The sequence below is a fragment of the Oreochromis aureus genome, linkage group 11 (assembly GCF_013358895.1).
Source record: "Oreochromis aureus strain Israel breed Guangdong linkage group 11, ZZ_aureus, whole genome shotgun sequence".
Taxonomy (NCBI): Eukaryota; Metazoa; Chordata; class Actinopteri; order Cichliformes; family Cichlidae; genus Oreochromis; species Oreochromis aureus.
The window spans coordinates 29,653,640-29,670,407 of record NC_052952.1 but is presented as its reverse complement, the minus strand read 5'-3'; the positions used below and the strand labels follow the sequence as shown (position 1 = coordinate 29,670,407).

Sequence of the window (16,768 nt, the reverse complement as noted above, 5' to 3'; positions counted from 1 at the left end):
GAGCTACTCACGCACATTTGCTCAAAAGGGCAACCATACACCAAATCTCCTTCAGCTGGGACATGAATACTCTCAGAGTGCCACCAGAGCATGGCAGGAGGCAGCAGAGGCCTATCAGGGCCAGCTGACTCAGTTAGAGGAGTCACTTAACCAGGCCAGGAGCCGTTTGACCCAAGTGGGCCAGGAGAAACGTGAGAGCCAGCTGAAGCTCCAAGCCCAGGAGAAGGAGATTATCTCAGCTCAGGAGATCAGACAGCATCTGGAGAAAACTGTTGCCCAGCAGACAGACAAATACAGCCAAGAGATGCAGCAGCTCCAGGTGAGTGAAACAATCCATACATGTTGGGATGCAACAGTTGCAATCAAGGGCGTAGATTTGGCATGGACGGAAGGGACATGTCCCCACCAATAATTTAGTCTCTTCTAGTAAAGAAAAACAAACCTGATAGAAAGAAAAAAAACGATCTGTCAACGTCTCATTCACCCAGCGGTGCAGAAAGAGTTAAATTACGTTCTCTACTGGAGTCCTACCTCATGTGACAAATATGGCCAATGTGATTGGCTGTGCCTTTCAGGGAGCTCTGTTTAGTTTTAGCAGCGGCAATCCTGCGCTGCGAGGACCTGCAAGGAGGAGAGGAGGATGGCAGCAAAAAGGAAGAACCTGGGTAAAAGGAAGTATTTTTCAAAGAAACCTGTAAGTCACTTAAAGCAAAGTTAACTCATAAAATGTGTCCGTCCGTTACAGGCTATGCTAGGCTTTGGCCCACATCAGTCTAAAATTGTATCTAACCATGAATAACGTGTTTTGGAAACTAACTGCACAACAGGCAGCACTATTAGTTATCTCAGTCTCCCAGAGTAGCATTTCTAATTTTGATTGAAACTGTCAGAGAAAACGGCAGCCTCGAGAAAGCCAGGATATTAGTTTACAGAGGCTGTTAAAATTATAACGTTAAAATGTTGGTGACAATAATTTCATCCTAATGGTACTGATATTTTCACAGGGTTAATTTTTGAGACAAAATATCATGAGGTAGTCATGATTTTGCAAATATTCCACCTTGTAGTGCAGTTTGCACAAATTGTTTTAAAAATGCACTCACCCTACAAACATTACTGATGAGTCAAGATCTGCACAAATTGACAGAAACACTGAAGCAGCTACACATTTTATTCTTATTGTCATGTATGTCCTATTTGTCAGGTGACAGAAGAACCAACACAAAGCTCAGAGAGTAATGGTGATACAAGATCACAGGTGAAATTGGATGATGACCTGGTGGTTCATTACTGTATTTGAAGCACATGTGTGACTGCATGTATTTGGGATGTCTCACTGTTATTTAACAGGTGACAGAGGCAGCTCTGCCACCTGTTATTTAACAGGTGACAGAGGCAGCTCTGCCATGTTGTAGCTCGGACAGAGGTGAAGAGGCAAGGTCACAGGTGACAACCAGTAGGGGCATATGCTAGGATGATTTGGTGCTATAGATTAACGAGAGGAGAGGGCATGTGTTTGGCTCCTTCACAGAGTGGACATTGAGTTGTTGTGTGGGACACCAGTAGTCCATGTCTGTTGCTGTAACAGTAGTTTATGTTTAGAATCAAAAATCCCAGCTCACTGAGTTGATCGGGGCAATAGTGCCTAAAATGTTGCAAAATTTTGCTGAGAGATCTTTTACTTTGTGGTAATCTTAGATGAGTAGTTTAATGGACAAAAACAAGCAGGTCATTCAGTGTTCCCTTAGTGCTAATGTATAATAGATGTTGGTGTACTATAACTGAAGTAATGTTGTTAAGTCCTTAAAGTCATATTCTTTCATTGTCATGACTGTATTTGAAGCCATTTTTATTTTTGTATGATACCTGATTTATATGGAATATGAAGTAAACTAAAGTCTAAAATACTTAGTCATTTGTTTAATAGTAATTTAACATTATATAATTCACATATAAAACTATGAATTGTAATTTTAAATGGTTTAAAAGCATGTAGAATAGCATATGTAGGCAAGTATATTTCTCCTTCTTTTTATCAAGAAGCAAAGACAAAAAGGAAAAAAAAGAAACAGGGCGGGGTTCGGTGGTTGAATCATCCGTCCCCACCAATGCCAAAACCAAATCTACGCCCTTGGTTGCAATAGTTGAATGTACATGATATTCAATCCAATTATTACCTTTTGAAACTGAAAATTGTTCCGCATATTCACACATTAGGCAACTTCCGACTAGTTGGAAAAGAATGCCAACATAATCATTGGCTGTTGCTCATGCGTCATTGTGGTTAATGTCACAGTCTAAAATAAGAAACGGACAAACCACAGGGGAATTTGAACATGTGCTAATTGGCAGACTTATGACAACTGGACAAAATAGAGTCTGTGGATATCTACTGTCACTACATTTGACTAGCCATGTCCTAAAAGATCAAATACTGTGAAGGGAAAACCACTTCAGTTGATGATGAAGCTCATTGAGAGAAGGCTGTCAACAAAGCAAAGGACATATTTAGAGTTATTTATCAATTTTTTCTTTGCTTCATAATTCCAACACTAGCATACGCTCACCTCTCCTCACCAGTGTTGAATGAAGGATTTAAATTGTCCAGATCAAGGTGAATTAATATGTCTGTATGAATGCTTTATTCTTTGTGTGCGTTATTTTTAGGCTCAGGATAACTGTAGAGTGAGGAATTTATTGACGGGGGGGGGGTCTGCCTCAGTAAGATAAACAGGAAGCTACAGTTATGAGCCTGGGGAGGGCAACCCCCCTTAGCCTATATAGGTGTGTGTATGTGTCACAAGACCGAGTGGTCTGTACTGAAACTGGACTCAGGCGCAGAAACCCAGAACAGAGAGAGCAGGTGGTTTAACAATATTTTTGGTTAGGCTTAAACTTTGGTAACATGGCAAGGACAAAAGCAAATAAAACAGAGCTTGATGTAGCGTGGCCTGGGTAACGTGGCGAGGGGTATGCAGAACTAGAGAGGGAACAGGGCCTGAGATGCAGACTGGAGCTGGGCAGGAAACAGTCACACTGAAGAGAGAAGACAAAAGAGTTAGGGGGGTAGCCCTGAAGTGTTAAGTAATTTGTATAGCAATTCTTACTTGCAGGAGGAGGAACAGAGTGTGGAGAGGGGGGTGACGGGAATCTGGGGGAGCTGAGTGCCGTGGAAAGGCTAACCTGAGATCCCGGGGTTTCAGATGGAGTGTGATGGCAGGTGGGCAGGCAGGTGAGGCACAGAGTGATTTCCAGAATGATTGCTTGGTATCCTGAGTCAGAGGGAGGAGCGTGAGCCAAAGCTTTGAGCCAAGGTGAATCCAGAAACTGCATCACAAGAAAGTTTTGTTAACAAGGTAAATCACATAGAGAACTTGAAACATGAGGGCCGGTTACCAACATGGGTTGATGACAAACTGGCAGTGAATGAACATCAACGTGAGGCTTAAATCACTCTGGCTTTATTGCCTGCAATTGGCTCCTGGTTAGGGCTGAACGATTATGGAAAATAATCTAATTGCGATTTTTTGCCCCAATATTGCGATTGCGATGCGATTATTTTTTAAGGTCTTTGTCTTCTGTATTATTAAACAAAGACAAGCAATACATCATATAGTATGGCCAATACTATATTACATTAATTTTAAACTGTTCTTTCCTGGAAGACAGACCTCTGTTATGATGACATGAGGTGATGCATGAATTGATGACTGACATTTTTATTTAACTTCTTCAATCACAACAGTATATTTGAACATACACAATAGTTTATTTTTAGCTTACAAACATCTGAGCATAAAGTGCTGACAAGGAACCCTGGTGTAAACATTAAAATGAAAGTCAGTACAATGTGCAGATTGCAGAAATATACATAAAAATCAGTGGCTTTACCACACTCAGTTTTTCGACATCTGTGAACTACTAGACAGTCATTAAATTAAAAATAATATTAAATAAATAAAACTAATAAATAAAAATACACACATCTTACTGATCTCTGCAGTCAGTAACATTACACATAAAGTGCAAACATAATAGCAATTGTATAAACACACACACAAACACGCCTTTAAATTAAAACTGGCTGAACATCTTGATTATCTGCAGTAAGTAACAGCAACACAGCACAAACTAAAGTGCACAATGAGTATGGCTCAGCTAGCCATAATCATCCTAGTTCACAGGTTTTTGCTAGGAAGACCAGCATATCTACTTTTGCTGGCTTTAAGGATGAGCGAGTGCAGGTCACTATATTCCCTCCAGTGCTGAACAGACGCTCTGAGGGGGCACTTGTGGCTGGCACACACAGATATTTGCGGGCCATCTTGCACAGTCGTGGAAAGTGAATGTTGTGCACCTTCCACCAGGCTAAGGGATCATCCTCTCCGTCAATGACAGGGGTCAACAGGTAACTATTCAACTCTGCCTCCACGACATCTTCAAGTGGCAGAGGCAAAGCTGAAGAGGCCGCACTGGTTTTAAAAAGACTACCAAGAGTCTTCTTTGCCTTTCCCCAGAGGCCTGTGCACTTGGAGAATTTTGAGCAGTTTCAGTGCGAGACCTCTTCTCCTGCCAGATGGGAAGAGAGACATTAGTTTTGCAGTTAGCTTATATATAAATATTATGTGTTTGTGGAAATATAATTTTCAAGGATTTACCTGATTATGTATATACGTCTAGCCGATTCCACCATTTCTGTCTTCAGTCGGGCCTTAATGGCAGGAAGGTTGTCTGCGCTGATGTATTGCGTTTTGAACCTAGGGTCCATGAACGACGCAACATCCAAAAGCTCCTGGGTGTTGAGGTCACTATACTTGTCGTTGAGGTATGCCAGGACCTTGGTTTTAATTGATCTAGTCAGATCAGTGTCCTCAGCATCTTCAGCCAAGACTGATGTTGCCAGAAGATGGAGAACTGGCTTGAGGTAGGAGATGCTCACATACTCTTCTCCAGAAAGAGCATCAGTAAATTCGGAGAGAGGATGCAGTGCCTTATGAATGGACTCCAACACTTCAGCATCCTGCCAGGTTGGGATGAGGGAGCGTGCATGTCGGTCACCTGTCAATACCTGCGATATGGCTTTCATCTGTTCCAGCACTCTGGCAATCATTTTTCTTTGGACCCCCATCTTGTAGGGCACTCAGTAATGAGAGAGTGCTCAGGAAGCTTAAGCTCCTTCTGTGCCTCAGTGAGTGCTGCCTTTTTTCTTCCAACTGTGCGAGAAGTGCCCCACCAACTTCTTGCACAGCCCAATTGCTCTTGATACTCTACCATCTTTGATTGCATTTTCTGGAGGAAAAAAAAATAAAGTAAAAAGTAAAATTAGTGTTAGACATACAATTGCAGTTATGATGCAAGGTTTCACCATTTCTCTCTCTCTCTCAAATTCAAAGTTGCTTTATTAGCATGACTATGGGAACAGTGTTGCCAAAGCTATTGTTACATACATCATGACATACAAGAACATAAGACCATAAGACAAAAAAAAAAAGAAAATACATAAGAAGAGGTGGGTACATCAGTGTGGGGTTGACATAACATATCTAGAATTAACAGCAGTAAAGAACAAGATAAATAATAGTGTGGTGTGTTTGTGGGAGAGAGTGATACACAGGCTCACGCATACACACGCACGCACACACACTCTCTCTCTCTCTCTCTCTCTCTCTCTCTCTCTCTCTCTCTCTCTCTCACGGCAGTAACTTACCAATAGCAAGATGTAATCTGTGTCCGAAACACTGGAGCCTGGTCCATTCGTTCAGCTGTGCTGCTTTCACCATATTTGACGCGTTGTCCGTCGTTATGCAGACAAGGTTGTCTTCAGGGAGATCCCAACACGCAAGCCCTCTCTCAGGCCAGCAGCAATGTTTTCCCTGTGTGGTCTTCGGGAAGTAGGCCGTTTGTAGGCTGCGAGCTTCGAGGTGGAGGTCTTGGTAATGTAATGCACCGTCAGACTTTGATAGGGCTCTGCTGTACGGCTTGACCACATGTCTGTTGTCGCCGCAAAAAAACTCAACAGCCTTTAACTCCGCTGCAACCCTCCGCCGACATTGCATATGTAGCTCGGGTATTGCAGTCTGACTGAAATACGTGCGGGAGGGCATTCTGTACCTCTTATCCAGTGTAGTTACCAAATTATTGAACCCAGGCTTGGTCACCGTATTGACGGGCATCATGTCTTTCGCGATGCAGTGGGTTACTGCTTTGGTGATTTCCATGTGCCGTTTTGAAGTGCGTTCATATGGCGTAACACCTTCAAACAGTTCGGTCAGTGATCCTTGCCGAGTAACGTTACTAGGTTTATTCTGCACACTACTAGATTTTTTAGCCATACATCTATCATACTCTGTTTTGTGCTGAGTCTTAAGGTGCTGGTACAAATTCGTAGTGTTTCCCCGAGATGTAGAAACTCTACCAAGACAGGTTTTACACAGTACCTGACTCTGTGCGACATCATCTCTTTTAAACCCAAAATATTCCCACACGGCTGATGTGCAGTTCCTCTTTGGTACTAGCATCCCCGCAGGCTCTGGTTCTGTTGAACCTGAGGCCATTGTGTAGGCTACAGCTTTGCTTGCTAGTTCACTCTCGGTAGACTGTTTCAAAACTTTGCTCCCCGTGTCACGTGACCAGAGTGCAGCCTCTGTGGTTAGACAATCTCGTTTGATCATATCACATGTTTTACTCGCGCATGTCACGTAAACAGAGTATAATCGCAGCCTTTGCGGTTAGAAAATTGCACTTGATCATATCGCGATATTATGGCAAATGCGATATTTCGTTCAGCCCTACTCCTGGTGTGCAGGAGCTGAAAGAGGTGGCCCGGCCCAGAGGCGGATCCCAGGTAGGTTCAGGAGCCTCATGGAAATTCCAGCCACCCACCGCGGATCATGACAGTATGAGGAAAGATCCTCAGATCTGGTTGTAGGTGGCATGATCTCCCTCTGTGCAGAGGTCCTTTTTTAAATAAAAGCATTATGGTTAGCATAAGGGTTTTTAAAGTTATGAATGTTTATTTTTCCAGCTGAGAAACAAAGGACCAGAGAGATCGATGAGAATGATCTTGACCCTTTGGTGACTTATTGGCTGACGAGCAGTGCAGGAGAGGATGGCAAAAGGAGAGACCGGTTTAAGAAAAGGGTGAGCAGAGCCTGTTATGCGAAGTCTGCATATTGAAATTACCTGATCTGTCCTCGAGTGCACTGATCCAGTCTGTTTGTTATTGTTAATGCTGTTAAGGAAAAAGAAATAGAGAAAAAAGGGAATGATGAATGAAGAAGCTGTGTAAAAAGTAGAAAAGTGAAGTGCCTAGAATAAAATAAGAAGAGAAAGGTATGATAAAACGCTGTGCTTGCATAGAGGGTTGGTGACAGAGAAACCCATATGTTTCCCCTCCGCCACCGTCTTTGTCCTTGGAGGTGGTTGTCCCTCCTGTACGCCTGACAAGGGTACAGGCCCGGCGGTGTTCCGGAAACTGGGCTGGGAGGCCCAGGGAGTTCAGGGCCCTCGAAAGTCAAATTGTCCTTGGTTTGGCAACCCTCCTACTCTCTGAAGAGGGGGTAGAAGACCAAATGGAGTTTGGTGAGCTGGGTTGGGCGGCCCGGAATTCAGGACCCCCCCGGACGCTGCTAATAAAGTTACACAATTACACAGTGAATTTGCGTTTATTATTATATTTACAAAATACCCACAGTTTTTGTCTTGATCGTAGCATTTTATGATGTTGTATTTATCCGCGACACCTTAAAGGCAGGTCAGTGAAAATATTGTCTGACATTAAACCGGTCCATGGCGCAAAAAAGGTTGGGGACCAATGCTTTAGACAACACCTGTCTTTGATGGAGATCTGCCACCGAGCAAAAGAGAAGAACAGGTTCAGCTTATTTTTTTTCCACTACTATTATACTGTTATAATTTTGTTTGTTTGTTTCTTTGGTTGGTTGGTTGGTTGATTGTTTTTTGTTTTTTTTTATATAAGAATAACTGTCACTCCAATATAGAAATGCCAGAATACAGATACTTTAGATCAGATCCTAGCCTGTTTGGTGCCCTGGGCGAACAATTAATATTGTGCTGAACACAGTCCAAAAGATTCAGTAAGCTACATCAGTGTCTACTGTTTACTATCATAGCCAAGTGACACTTCACTATCCCTACTAATTGATGCTATCTCGTTGTATCTCTGTTGTGGTCAGTGCTATCTTCTATGCTGTTGCATGCTGGGGCAGCAGGTTGAGGGTCACAGATGCCAACAGACTAAATTAACTGATCCACAAGGCCAGTAAAGTAATGTTGTGGGGATGGAGCTGGACTCTGTTAGGGTGGTGTCAGAAGGCAGATGTTTTCCAAGATAAAGATACTGTTAGGTAATACCTCCCACCCACTCTATGACATGAGATGCTGGCTAGTCACAGGAGCACGTTCAGTGAGTGACTGAGTTGACCAAAAAGCACCACTGACCGACAGAAGAAATCATTCCTGCCTGTGGCCATCTCCCTGTACAACTCCTCCATCTAAAACACTGTAAACACTGCAATAGTTACACCCTTTTTACACACGCTCTTTTCTACTCTGTAATATTCTTGTCAATCTTCTTGATATTTATTTATAATCACCGCTGTTAATCCTTGATATTTAGAACTGAGTGATCTGTATATATTAGTGCTATTTCTTAAATGTGTAAAATCTGCAACATAATGTTACATAATGTTTGGAGTTTAGTCTGTTACTGTTACTATTTTTACCATTTTTTTTTTTTTTTACCATTTCTTCTTGGAGCAACTGTAATCCACATGATTTCCTTAGTGATTAATAAAGTATTCTGATTCTGATTGTTTCAGGATGACCTGCCATTATCCAATCACACATCTGCTTACCTGTATCTTTTGCTCGTTTCTCCTCCTCTTTTCTCTTTTTTCTAAACTGAGCACCTGATGGCTTTGAACTTTTCTTGTCCATCTTCCATTGGTTTTAATGTTGCACGCCAGTATGAACACCCATCCTTCAACCCGAGGATCACCACAACATAACCTAATACACCTATACCTTATTTCACAGATTGACTTTGTCTAGGGTTTATTTCTGGGATTTCACACAACCCACGATTCAGATCATGAATACATAATGGTTTTGGATTCACAACATTATGAATGAAATGTGCTCTATTTGGAAGCAGCAGGGCCTCCTCCCCTTTCGACGGGTTGTGTGTGAGACTTTAAATCATCAAATTGTAAATTATAAATTTTATTAATTTTATTTTTATAAGTCTGCATCATGATGTCTGGTGTTTTCGTGTTTGTTGGTTTGTTTTTATTTTGTTTTATTTTGCGAGTTGGTTATTAGATGCTGCTCCAGCCAGCCAGAGAATCCCCCGCCGCCCCGCCCTCTCCTCCCTGTGCCGCAATCAGCAGGCGCACCTCACAAACGGAGGGCGCCCTTACTCCCAGCAAATGGGCGATAGAAAACCGATCGGTGCCTATGCCATTCCCAATATGCGCTGGCATGATGTCGGGGCAGCATGAGTACGAGCAATTTTTTTTTTTTATTTTATTTTTTTTATTTATTTTTTTTTTTTTTTCTTCCCCCGATGCCCGTGATGCCGCCCCCCACCACGATGCCGCCCCGGGCAACCGCCCGTGCCGCCCGTATCAAAAACTGCTACTGCTTTAGACAACAACTGTATTTGATGGTAAGTAATGTACCGCCCTCTGCTGGTCAAACAAAATTAATACAAGAACTAGGAAACCACTATAAAATCCACTTCAACACAAATGAATAACAGCCTCGTGCCATTTTTGATTTTCATTGACTTTTTTTTGTAATGATTGTTTTGTCTTTACACACAATTAATTTTCTTTCTTGTCTACATGTTTTAATTAAACTTAAAAAATAGTGTTCATATTTTTTTTTATTCTATTTAAAGATTTCATTAATAGTAATATCATTGATTTTATGTATTTAGAATAGCCACTAGTCATGATATTTTTACTGCAGTATTCAAACAATTACAGCTTTCTTTTTGCAGATCCATCGGTTCTTCTCATTACAGCTCACTGATTTAAATCCTTGGTTTTGGACAGAGATTGCAGTGACCATCAGGAGGCTGGTCGATCCAGGAGCTGAGGAAAGCAACATAATTTGCTCAAGGCTGATGGACACTGGTACATTGTAATTGATTTATTCCAGATTTGGGAAACATTGGAATTTATATTGATTCAAAGTGTCTCTTACCTATTAGCCACATCTCTTCCATCCAGCCACTTCCATTTCCCATCTTCAACTCTCAGACCAATCCAGTATCCTTTGTTTTCATAACTATTCCAACTCTTTTCACTGACAGTTTTCTGAGGACAGAGAGAAAGTTTCCAGAGATATTTAAATGCTTTGCTCTAAGAAAGATTTTGATCTAAAGAAAATATTAATTTTCTTTAGTTCAAGTCTGTAATACTCCCACGGTTTTCTTTACCTTTTCTCCTTCATTAATCACAACAACCAAATCGGAAAACTTTCCTCTGCAGTTTTCTCGAGCTTCTTCCCAGGTTTTCCATTTACTCTGGTCAGCATTATTAGTTGCATAGCAGCTGGGCTCAACATGATCCCATCCCTCCTGACAAGCTTTACACTCTCTGTCTTCTAAGCATAGAGATCAGTTAATAAAAATCAGTGCATATTTCTGTTACATTAGCTAATATATTTGGAACATACTTTTATTGTTCTTGTCCTTGGGACAGTAGGCATCAATGCTCCACTGAGCTCGACTAACATTGAACTCATTCCATGACGTCGTCATGTCTTGTATTTGGTCTGTTAGATTTTTCTTCTCTGTCTCCAGCTCCTCATTTTTGTCTCTAAGGTTCTGGTTTTCTGCAGTCAAGTTCAACAGCTGTTTTTCTAACAGAGTAGAGTCTAATGTTAGGTCACAGAATAAGTGGGGTTTTTTTTCTTATGGATTGTCTTAAAAACACTTTGGCTGCATTCACTGTTATCTCAGAATATTGCTTATTATTGTATCTCAAATCACATATACACAGGTTTTGTGTGAAATCATTTCAGTGTTGCATCTTTTTTTTGTGGAAAGTTGACTCTAAAGATAAAAAACACAAATCACAAACATATTACATGTAGTCAAAATTGTGTTCATCAAAATTGGTCTTTTGCATTTTTCTCTTCAGTAATTAGTTTTTTTTCCAGAAAAATGACCTTTTTCCTTTTACAAATACTAACAGAAATTAGTATAAGTATGATTGATAATTTGTATAAAATGCTTTTATTTAAAATCTGCCTCAGCTCTAAAGTGAGTGCATGTGTAGACTGATCTTTTTCATACTTACGGTATACTGTGACTGCTATGATGCCCAACACCAAAATGACACAAAATGTGCCCAAACAACAGGCCAACTGCTGATAGTGATGACGTCTACTGCCTGATCTCTCATCAATCGAGAATTCTAAGGACAGAAATATATTGCTTTACTTTTTCCATCCATCCATTTGCTTCCGCTTATCCTTTTCAGGGTCATGGGGGGCGCTGGAGCCTATCCCAGCTGTCATAGGGCGAGAGGCGGGTTACACCCTGGACAGGCGCCAGTCTGTCGCAGGGCCAACACAACCATTCGCACTCACATTCACTCCCGCATTCACACCTTCCAAAGCTTTACTTTTCAATGAATGTAATTAATGTTTATTGGTTATTAAAAGCATTATTAGTCCTACATTTCATCTTTGTCTCACAGATATCGCAGGTATTTTAAACAGAAAAAAATCTGAAAAAATATGTATTTTATGTAAGAAATCGCGGACTGTCGAAGCCTCTGAAAAGCACATTTACAAACTGTTCTTTTTTAAAGTAAATAAATAATTTTCTGCCTATACATAATCCAGTTTTTAACAGACAGAAATGTAAATGGTAAAATTCAATGTGTAGTTAAAAAATAAATAATTCTTGAAAAATTAATACAGAGAACTCCTTTATTTTAAAATTGTACACTGAACCATATTTTTAAGTTGGGTTTTTTTGGCACAATATAAGGCCTGCTCTTCCCTGTGTTTTACAATGAAAAGCTTTTTAGGGTGTAATTTCCTATCAACCCTTATAAACAGGAATGATAACAGCATGCAAACACTTTTAATATTCATATTGTGCAATCAAATAGTTATAGAGGACATGACCTACACAGCATTGAGAAAAAGTAATACAGAAGTTAATCCCAGGATTCGTTGTTTCTAATCATATAAGGCACAGAGACTGATTAGTACTCATCGCCACTTCTTGTAGTGACAGTTTTAGAAATCTTCGCAGTTTTAGACATGATTACAGGTGGATTTGTGTTTTCTTGTTATTACTCACCCTTTGTGTCAGGAGTTTGTTCCGTTGCTTTATGTTTCACTTTCACGTCATCATAAATGGTTTCCTCCTCTTTTTTAACTGAAAGGTTTAAAGATTTATTAGTATTCATAAATGATCAAATTATAGGACTTTATAGAGTCTATTTATTAGTTCTTTTAACTTTCTTTTATTCATTCATACAACAAAAAACATAAATACAGCAGAAGATGTTCATATAGATATGTACATAACATACACTACCATTCAGAAGGTTGGACACACCTTCTCATTTTATGGTTTTTCTTTATTTTTGTGATTTATTTACATTGTAGATTTTCACTGAACGCATCAAAACTATGAATGAACACATATGGAATTATCTAGTAAACAAAAAGTGTGAAATAACTCATAACATGTTTTTTAGATTCGTTAAAACAGCCACCCTTTGCTTTGATTTCTGCTTTGCACACTCTTGGCATTCTCTCAATGAGCCTTATGAGGTCGTCACCTGAAATGGTTTTTCAACAGTCTTGAAGGAGTTCCCAGAGATGCTGAGCACTCGATGGCCCATTTGCCTTCCCTCTGCAGTCCATCTCATCCCATCGCTCCTTCTTGGTCAAATGGCCCTTACACAGCCTGGAGTTAAGAGGTAAGATAAAACTTTATTAATCCCTCGGGTGGGTTCCTCTGGGAAATTTGGTAAAGTTGTGTTTGGGGTTATTGTCCTGTTAAAAAATAAATGATGGCCCATCTAAACGCAAACCGGATGTGATGGCATGTCGCTGCAGGATGGTGTGGTAGCCATGCTGGTTCAGTGTGCCTTCAATTTTGAATAAATCCCAAACAGTGTCACCAACAAAGCACCCCCACACCATCAAGTCTCCTCAACTTGGATTCATCAGACCAAAGCGCAGATTTTCACTGGTCTAATGTCCATTCCTTGCGCTTCTATTTGACCATAAAGGCCTGATCCACGCAGTTTCCTCTGAACAGTTGATGTAGAATGTGTGTGATTGATTATTGATTGATGGATTATGCCTTTAATTGTCACTTGCAATGTTAAATGTACATGTTACCTGCAGTGAAATGGGACCCCTTCCGACCATACATACATTACACAAACATCACATTGGGAAGACAGGTCAGAGAGAGGTAGGATGTTAACAAAAACAATGAAATACACAATACATGACGGGGGAGTAGGAAAAAACAAACTCTACCAGGACTGAGCTCCTGAGAGGAGAGCAGTTTGATAACAGAAAAAAGTACCTCAGCACAAAAGCACATGAATCTTCACACCTTACAATAAAAAAAACACGTGACTTGCAACGGGTGGGTGATTGTATAGCTGTGTCTGAGTAAATGTGTATGTATGTGTGTGTGTGTGTATCCTGTGTCCAACTCGAGAGAGAGTGCCCTTTCACCTAGTTTTAAGCAAAAGTCAACAGTCAAGCCGACGCAGGTGACTTGAAGAAGTAGGAGGATAGGGCAGAGCGTCATACACCATCTTGTAATCTGAACTCTTTCAGTCAGAACATGGCATATCATCTTTAGGTGGAAACCTACAGTCGATGGTGGAAACTAGCAAGCTAACTTCCTGCTAACGTCTAATTCTGTTAAATTTAATAAATTCTGTTTTCATGGATGCCTGGATGTTAAACTTAATTGTTACACCTGGTAAACCGGCAGCGCTGACCATTTTATTAAAGATTAAAGACTTTAGACAGTTTTTAACTCTCTGTGATGCCGCAGTGTTCGTTTGACTTTGGGACCTGAAGGGACGGAGTTTTGGACCCAGATTACTCCATGAGGCTCCTAACTACGGTAGCCGGAATTCTAAAAGAATCCAAGGGGTGCAGCTTCGTAGCTTACCAAAGTCGTACTAAAACATTTTTTGACAGATTTTTGAGCGCCGTGTATCACATAATATAGGTTCGAGGTCAGTAAGCACAACCATAATTCATACATAAGGCACACCGGATAATAAGGTGCACTGTCGATTTTTGAAAAAATTAAAGGATTTTAAGTGTGCCTTATAGTGCGGAAAATACGGTATACAGAAGAAAAGAATATATTGCAATGTATATATTGTTACCGCTAGGGTTGCCACAATTAGTCGACTAGTCATGATGGCGTCAACTATCAAAATCGTTGACCGCTAATTTAATAGTTGACGCGTCGTTTGGAGCTTTGTAAGATCCTGAAAGACGCAGAAATAAGTAGTACAATTTAAGTGTGTAATAACGGACTGAAAAAGAAGATGGCAGCAATGCATCTACAAGGATGCCAGCTGCCGTTAAATGCCAAAGAAGAAGAAGAAGCAGTCTTTGTATCATGGCAGCCCTAGTTACCACACATGCTTCAAATTATACCGCAATATGTATTTTAGGCCACATCGCCCAGCCCTAGGTATAGTGTTCATGTCTGTTTGTCTTCACGTTGGGCAGCGCTGAGTACTGGTACATGTGTGCATGAGGGCAGGAATGTATGCATGTGTCTGCGTGTGCCTGTTTGTCTGTCTGTGTGTCAGGTCGGGTCTTAGACTCCACCTGTCTGGGAACATCTCAAATAAATAAATGAATAAATGCATAAATAAATACATACATAAAGTAAATTAAATAACATATATAAATACATAATAATAATAATAACAATGATCAATCAAGTGGACCAACAATGATCCACTTGGAAAAATAAATCAGTTGGGCATGTTTCTTGGCCTTCATACAATAATTCTGATAACTACAGTGCCAAACGGGACAGGCAAAAAAAAAAAAAAAAAAATTACAAATGAACCCTGACAAGAGACATCTGTAAAGGGAAAACCATTTCAGGTGATCATGAAGCTCACTGAGAGAAGGCCAAGTGTTTGCAGTGCTGTCAACAAAGCAAAGGGTGGCTACTTTGAGGAATCTAAAATATAAGACATGTTTAGAGTTATTTATCCATTTTTTCTTTGCTTCATAATTCCATATATCATGCTTCATATTTTTGATGTCTTCAGCATGTATTACAATGTATAAAGTAGTAAAAATGATGAAAAACCATTAAATGAGAAGCTGCGTCCAAACCTTTGACTGAGAGTAATTAATAAATCCTTCTTCAGTTCTGGCTCCAACATTTATTTCTGTAGTAAAAGTATCTGAAGTTAAACATCATCCAAATGCAACTAGTCTGCGTTACATAAGTAGTTAAAGAGATGGATGGACGGATGAAATAATACAGAAAATTCCAGTGGATTATGACTGGTAAAGTTCACAGAGGACACACTCATTCTTAACAGTTCATCGTCTTTCAACACAGTTTGGATTTTACACTTTTTAAAAAAAATTTATTTAAATACATTTATCTTTACATCTTCTCCCATTTAGTCTATGTTTAGGGAGTGGGGCGGGGTTGTGGTTGTGGAAGCCGTCCAAGCAGATACCCAGACCTCCCTCTCCCCAGCCACCATCATATCATCAAAAAAGTCATCATCATCATCATCAAAGTCAGATGCCCAAGCCTACCAGTTTAGGTCATCTGAGCATCTGAATGAATCAACTCAATATCCTGGTGCAAAAGTTTTGGGATAGTTAGTTTAACATCTAACTTGGACCTGATTTTCACAAGTTTTTTTCTAGCCTCTATTACTACAGAAAACACCAGTATAGAACATCGGTATTGTGTAAATTTGCACTGCTCTTCTTGCAGTGTATTTGAAAAACTTAACTTACCTTGTAATCGGGATAGTTTCTTGGTATAGAATGTGACTGAGGCATAGCTGACTTCTTCGTCTGCCATCCTTACAGTCCTGCTGAGCGACTGTAGACAGAGAAATACTACTGTGTTACATCTGTAGCTGGTCTGGCCTGAAACTCTGATTGCCGTGTTCTCTGTGTTGTGTTGTGTGAATGATGAGAGGAGTCAACTCTCGCTTAGCTAGCTGGGGCGGGTTTTATTCTCCCAAAACTGTTCAAAAATAAAAACAAATTCAGTACAGCAACTTTGTATGCCTGGACTTCTGCATGCACACCTCTCCTCAGCAGAGCCTCTAGGTGACTGAAGTGCAACATCACAACGAATCTCATTACCAAATCAAGCTGCTAAAATACTTAAATATACCTATAAACATATATAACAAATTAAAATACACTTCATTGTGACCATATAGTAACAATTTTCTAATCAACAAAATTATACTTTAGGGAGAATCCATTTCCCAGTGGCAATTTTATATATTTTGGGGGTTTATATTTATATATAACAATAGGTTGAAACAGTAAAAATGAATTACAAAAACAATTACAAACCAACAAAAAAATATAACCAATATACGTAGCACAAAAATAAAAGAGGGGGCTCACATACCTGATCAAAAATAAAGACAAATTCAGTACAGCAACTTTATTTGTCTGGGGTTCTGCATGCACACCTCTAAGGGAGAGAGAACAATAGCGGACC

General features: G+C 40.1%; 1 protein-coding gene and 1 long non-coding RNA gene across 2 annotated transcripts; one reads left to right on the top strand and one right to left on the bottom strand.

Annotated features, from left to right (window-relative positions):
• Positions 1 to 228: 228 nt before the first annotated feature.
• LOC120442802 lies at positions 229 to 10,258 on the top strand. Its single transcript, XR_005614935.1, has 3 exons — positions 229 to 319; positions 9,670 to 9,688; positions 10,080 to 10,258. It is a non-coding gene; the product is annotated as an uncharacterized LOC120442802 (long non-coding RNA).
• On the bottom strand, positions 9,900 to 16,743 carry LOC116333459 (C-type lectin domain family 10 member A-like). The gene is made up of 8 exons (XM_039620071.1): positions 16,676 to 16,743; positions 16,042 to 16,129; positions 12,347 to 12,424; positions 11,331 to 11,447; positions 10,705 to 10,890; positions 10,466 to 10,632; positions 10,231 to 10,343; positions 9,900 to 10,118 (listed from the first exon to the last, which is right to left on the bottom strand). Exons 2-8 carry the CDS (start codon positions 16,106 to 16,108, stop codon positions 10,058 to 10,060), a joined length of 789 nt encoding a protein of 262 aa, XP_039476005.1. The 5' UTR covers positions 16,109 to 16,129; positions 16,676 to 16,743; the 3' UTR covers positions 9,900 to 10,057.
• Between the last annotated feature and the right edge of the window lie 25 nt (positions 16,744 to 16,768).